The sequence below is a fragment of the Artemia sp. Qi Xiang Cuo genome, chromosome 5, assembly GCF_049724085.1.
Source record: "Artemia sp. Qi Xiang Cuo chromosome 5, ASM4972408v1, whole genome shotgun sequence".
Lineage (NCBI taxonomy): Eukaryota > Metazoa > Arthropoda > Branchiopoda > Anostraca > Artemiidae > Artemia > Artemia sp. Qi Xiang Cuo.
This window is the reverse complement of record NC_142798.1, coordinates 75,546,140-75,552,791: the sequence shown is the minus strand read 5'-3', so window position 1 is coordinate 75,552,791 and position 6,652 is coordinate 75,546,140. Positions and strand designations below refer to the sequence as shown.

The 6,652-nt window shown below is 34.2% G+C and overlaps 1 protein-coding gene across 1 annotated transcript in view; it reads right to left on the bottom strand.

The window, feature by feature from the left end:
• Positions 1-1,082: 1,082 nt before the first annotated feature.
• The window catches only part of ft (cadherin-related tumor suppressor fat), a 163,049-nt gene continuing 157,479 nt past the window's right edge, over positions 1,083-6,652 (bottom strand). Inside the window, exons 15-16 of the mRNA XM_089089942.1 lie at positions 5,794-6,065; positions 1,083-2,642 (exon numbers count right to left, since the gene is read on the bottom strand). Coding sequence (XP_088946068.1) covers positions 1,260-2,642; positions 5,794-6,065 — 1,655 coding nt within the window. The 3' untranslated portion in view covers positions 1,083-1,259. The remainder of the gene's footprint in view (positions 2,643-5,793; positions 6,066-6,652) is intronic.

Here is a 6,652-nt window from a genome sequence, read left to right as displayed (position 1 = left end):
GAAGAGGTCTTAGGTCCTGCAGTGTCAAATATTCCACCAATATTTAATTTGTTATGCAATAAAAACCAGGCACATCCATCTGACTAATTTTTTTTTCTTCCATTTTAATTTAATACTTAACTACTCAACATCTGCGTTCAAATGTATTCGATCGAACTAAGGCGGTCAGAATTTATGCAAAAAATACAACTTTGATGAAAAATAGGGTATATCATGTTGGTAACTATAATAAATACAACTTCACAGGTATTTGTGCAATTTTAAATTATAATTTTGTGTGTTTCTAAACGAATTTTAAAACTATGTATTTTCATATATATATATATATATATATATATATATATATATATATATATATATATATATATATATATATATATATATATATATATATATATATATATATATATATATATATATATATATATATATATATATATATATATATATATATATATATATATATATATATATATATATATATATATATATATATATATATATATATATATATATATATATATATATATATATATATATATATATATATATATATATATATATATATATATATATATATATATATATATATATATATATATATATATATACTATTACCTAATAAATAGCTCATCAAAAAATATTTATTTATCTTTCTCTTATATTTATATCGGGTCGCCAGGAAACTCGTAATCATAAATGGGGTCGTGAATGAAAAAGGTTTAAGAAGCCCTAACAAAAACAGTAGAATAGGTAAAAGAGGGACAGTACTAATATTTGATCCAACGTAGTACACCGACAGTACTGATTATTATCGAGAACCTTCAATATTTGATCCAACTTAGGGGATCTTTATCATCGAGAACCCTCATCGAGGAACCCTGTTCTAGATTAGTAGTGAAATGAGAAAAAAAGATATCTGATATTTTTTGCGATAAACGTGGGTGAGACTTACAGTCCCCACCCTCCCCACGTCTTAGTTTGACCTGTGCTTGTGACCAGTTTCATAGATTTATCTTAAGAGTCTTTTTAGAAATATTTCCATCATTGATATGAATAAGACTTAAGAGGTTTATATAAAATCAGTTTAATTTGTAACAAAAACTAATAAAAATGAGACATGATAGGATTAAGGCACTTCATTAGTATGCCACTCCTTGAAAATTTTTGGCACTGAACAATGGCGTAATTACAAAAAAACGAATTTCACGCTAAAAATAAATTATATCACAAAAAGCTCATAGAATCATGGCAAAGGGTTATACATATTCCTCATTTAATTTTCCTGAATTACTTTGCCTTGGGGTTCTTCGCTCTGAATTTGTATCTGACAACTCCGCAATGTCTTTAAAAACACCAACTAAACTATCAAAATTGGGCCCCCAGTTTAAAAGATAGCTCCAAGACAACGGATCGCCGTCATTATGTTTATAGGGTCCAAAATCATCATCAGAAGCAATAAGTGTGCTTAACGAGCCCCTAAATGACTCAAACCCATCAAATCGTTTCGTAGATTCATTGTCTTGGTCATTTTCATTATCAGCTTCTGATAATTTAGAAAATATCATGTTTTCTTGTCTAAAATTATCCCGATTCACTTTCTCATAATTATTTTCATACTCAAATTCGGAGCAAGTGAATGAATCATTGCCAGACTCGTCCGTACTTGAGTCATTTGCTTCTAATAAATCAGTGTTTGTTTCCATTAAATCATTGAGCTGCTGGTTCATTCGAGGTCGTTCGTCACTTGAGCTAGACACTGCATCCATAGCACTAATTAAACTATTTGAGTTAGCTAAACGCACACTTCCCTTTTTAACAGTTCGTTTATCTTTAAGCACAGATGTTTGTAAAGAGCCAGAGCTGTGGCTCATTTGACTAACAGGGCTATTTAAGCTGCGCTCACTTTGACTTGTTACGTCTTTCACTGCAGCATTAGCTTGAGCAGTCGCCAAGAGTGCAGTCTGCAAAGGTTTACCACTGATGTCTTGCAATGTTAAAATGCGTGGCATTTGTGTAGAAAGCTCAGAACTGGGACTTAACCTCGCTAAAGGAGTTGATTGCATTTTTAGCGTGTGTGGTGATTCTCGGTTCGAAGCTACAGGCAGGGTTGAGCCTGATAACCCCTGCGCCGGACTTGCTCTTAGCATATTTCGTGGGGACTCTCTGTGTATTTGACTAGGAAAATTATGTGGTGAATGTCTATGATTATGCTTATGATAATTAGTAACATGAGAGGGAAGTTTGTACTTATTTCTCATACCAGCATCGCGATACCCTTTATAATGGTACACTATATCAATATCAGAGGCCGCGATACTGCTTGCATTTTCTAAATCATAATGTTCAGGTGCTTCTGAGTCAATCATTTGACCTAAGGTGGAAACAGAATCTTCCAGTCTCATATTTACGCCTGGTGAGCTATTTACCACCTCGCGTTCAATAATGTCTGGTCTCTGACCTCGCTCGATGGTTAATTCTCCGTCACGTATTTTCCGCGTTGATATGTCTTGATTGACAGTAGGACGCATTATTTCGTCTGTGTAGTCATTATTGTCAGCATAACCCCCTTCTGGGTGGGCGCGGGTACTCTCTAGGGGAGCTCTTCCCAAAATGGCCACACCCTTTGACTTTCCGTGACCCTGAAAAATAACAGGAATGTGAGATGGTAGGATAAAATTGCTTGTGATATTCTCTTAAAAATTAGAAATAAGCTAAAGTAGACTATGGAAAAAAAAAAATAAAAACTGGCAAAACTAACGACAAAAATTAGAAATTAATAATTGGTCAAGAAAAATAAATAAGGTCACAGATACTGAAATGAACAAAGTAAAAAGAAGCAACTAAACAAAAATTAACTAGTTTTTCTGTTTTATCAACGTCAAAATTCTTTCTTCTTTTTTTTTAGTTAAGATACTCAGAAGTCGGACTAATCATTATTTCAGCAGTCACACCACCATAAAAACACTAACGGACCACCTAGAAATTTGATTCTCACAGCATTAAATTAAAAAAAAATTCCCAATAATCATTCTATTGCTTTGAATACCTACTAACTAGCTTAAAGGCACTGGAGCCTAATCCCAACCTACATTTTTCCTTGAACCTAATCTTGGAAAATATTCCCCAATCTTAGATAGAGGATCTTGAAGTTGGGACAAGGCAACACTATCACAGACAGACTCACTGATGGACGAATTCACTCAGAGACACAAGTTGAGAAGAAAAAGAACCGTATTCTTATTGATTTGAGTTAAACTTTTGTTTAGTTAAACTTTTGTTTGCTTAAATGATGGAAAAAGAAGTCTTTCGAGATCATAGTAAGCAAACCCCAACTAGCTTAGCCTTATCTAAAATTATTTCCATTATGTCCGTTAGTCTCTTGAAAAGCCTATGTTTATGGGCTCAAAATATTCCCTCCGCGATTAGGCACTGTCCAATAGCTGGGGAGTTTTACCAAGATTGACCTTTGGTAACTCAAAAGATAGTATGTTACACAGCATAGGTCTCGAGGGAGAGAGAATGTATGAAAAATATGGACCTGGTTTGTCGACACTTTTTGATAAGCAGTGCTTTCAAAATTAAAATTTTACAAGAATTTTTGGTTTTGCGACGGATATGGGCCTCTAAAAATCGCAAGCTTCAAGAACCCGTGGTATGCTGTATTTTTGTTGGATCTTTCCAGAGAAATTGCCTACGGATTGTTCTGGGTACCCGGCTGACAGACCGTATTTTAAACAGTAGGTTGTCCGAAAAGTGTAGTTCATCCCGCTTTCTAGGGGGATAATGAGAGAAAGGTCAAGATGGCTAGAGCACGTTCTGCGGATGAAGGATGACAGATTGCCAAATATTGTCCATTTCGGCCAACCGACTAGGGTTAACCGTGGTTAGCAGGTCGTCCGTGGTTGGGACGGAGGAATTCCTAAGGAAAGATTTAAGGGAAACGGGAACTACCTAGGAGGGTGTAAATAGGGAGGCTTCGGATAGATTGGGATGGAGGAAGAGCATGAGTAGCTGTGTTGGCTACAGGCGGCTTGGTGTTGCGGTGAGTTTTTAGCAGTAGTAGTAGTAGTCTTTATGCTAAAATCAGTTAGAAGACAATTAACTTCCAATATTGAAAAGTATGTTTCCTGAAAAAGGAGAATTTACAGAAAGGAAACAATATTTAGACAAAAGGAGATAAACTCATATCCTCATTCTGTACAATATAAATTATCTAGAAATGTTAAATCTATATAGATAACCAATATGGACTTCCTATGGGACACCCTAAGGGACACCTCTACAGGATACCCTAAGGACCCATAGGTACCAATAATTTATTCTCAGTTAAGTACCAAGGTAAGTCTAAAACAATAGGTATTGTCAGGTGATTTGGTCTAGTATATACGTAAAGGGGGGAGGGACTTTACAAATTTCCATTTGACTTGCAAAATTTCATTCAATTGGAGCGAGTTTACAGATGTCAGCTTAAGGCAATTGCAGTGAATAAGCATATTCTATTCTATATTTAACACAAATAAAGGTGGTGTTGCCACCAATCAAACCACCCATAAAGCTAGGGTGTAAAATGTCATGTTTTCAGAGTAAAATAAACGTCAGGTCTTTCAAAACTAAAACATGGACTATTGGTGACAATAATTTGGCACCGGTGTGGCTAAAGACCTTATTATAAAACGTTATTTTGGTTTTCTCGACCAAGTGTTAGCTTTTAGAATCTAAGGCAAGCTTTTTTTTGTTGTTGTTCTATTTCTTTGGGGCAATGAAAAAGATCTTAATGCCAAAAGCTCCTATTTCTAACTATTTCCTTAATTGACTAAGAACGAAATAACTAATTAAAAAAAAACTTCTATTATGCAGGCTATTACTATACCATGATACCATGGTATATTACTATTACTGATACTATTTCTATTACTGATACCATGGGGAAAAAAAGATTGAACTGATGGGCAGATCTTGCTTTATTTAAGGAGTGCGGTGTGAATATAACTTCTTTTTTCTAATGTCACCTAATGGCTTTTGAATTTCTTCAGCTGGCATCTAATCATATTTTTCTATATTTCAAAAGAGGTTCTAAGTTTTCTTTTTTAAAGTAAAATAAAGGTATTTTTTAAAGTAAAATAAAGCATATTTCCTCAAAAAGAAATATACTTAAAGATCGGACTAGAACGAGTGTTGGATTGTTGAAACAAATATTTTAAACTGTTTTATAAGATAAATTACCAGTTGAGCAAATTAGAATATGGTTTCGGGTGCGTGCTAACTGTCTACCTCTAGTATCAGATTGGGAGATTTCAAATTTCCAAATAGACTGCGAGCTTATCCACTATGCGGTATTTAGGTGATGGATTGCAACATTTTCTTTTTAGGTGCAATTAACTGCTCGTTAAAGGGGACAATTTTTTTAGTAGGGATAATTATGGGCTGAAACCGGATCCTTAAACCAACCTCTACTATATAGAGGTTTTAGAGGCTCGTAAATAGGAGCTTTCTTTATTTGTATCAACTTGTTTACCAGTTTGAACATGGTTTAATCAGCTTTGTGTTTTAATTTTTACCAACGAAAAAATTCAAAAACTGGGCTTGAACCCATGCTCCGGTGATTAGGAAAATCGGAGGCTCTGCCTACAGAGCTAGCCGGACTTTGTGTTACGCCTTGTTTTGTACTTTGGAGTTACAGACAAATACCAGTTATATTGGTAGACCACTTAATATTACATTTTAAAACATTATCATAATGTATAGTAGCTATTCAAATATATTTATCTTGATCAGCATGCTGACACATACCTGAAAACCTTTTTGATCTCTTCTCTGTCTTCTTAGTCGGAAAACAATAAAACTGATTGAAATCCCCACCAACAGTGTGCTAAAGAAAACAACTACCAATGTTATACCAATCGACAGTGGATCTGGAGCAGAACTAGTTCCAAGTGCTGCAGCACCATTGCAGCCGAACATAGCCTTTCCGTGAACTATCACCTCTTTGAAATAGCCACCAGATCCGTTTATTGGTTGAATTTCATTATTCACAGTGACATTCGCAATACAACCTTCAAAACCTAAAATATAGAAATGAGGCTCTTAATGGTAATAAAAGGATTCACTTCACCTTTGTTTTTTTATGTTTTCTTTTTTTTTAGGATCGTCCTTAATATAGAAGAACTAATTAGTGTCAATTTTCCTTAAGTAGTCACTACGGTAAATAATTGCTTCTTGACCATCCTTTAATATCTCATCAAACTACTATCTCAAAGAAAAGAAAAAAGACAAAAAAATCTACGTATCTCTTAATACTACAGCCTCTGGTATCCACTAAAACGACACATTTTCACCTTAAACACTTGTAAAAAATTAATTTAAACCACTGCTTGTTTTAACAAAACTTAAAAATAAGATAGCGCCTAGTTCGCACCAAATTTCCTGAAATTGTAGAACAGTTTTAAAAGGATTTGCATAATTTTTACCCTTCAACCTAATTTAGCGAGCAAACAGTTCGTGGTAACGAACTGTAAGTAAGGAGCGACCCGGCTCAATGGTAACCGAAAGTCTAAAAAACGTAATTTTTATACCAATAGATACATCAAAAGAATTAGATTTTAATTGTGATTTCAAATATACAAGTTCCATCAAGTTTAATCTTACCCAT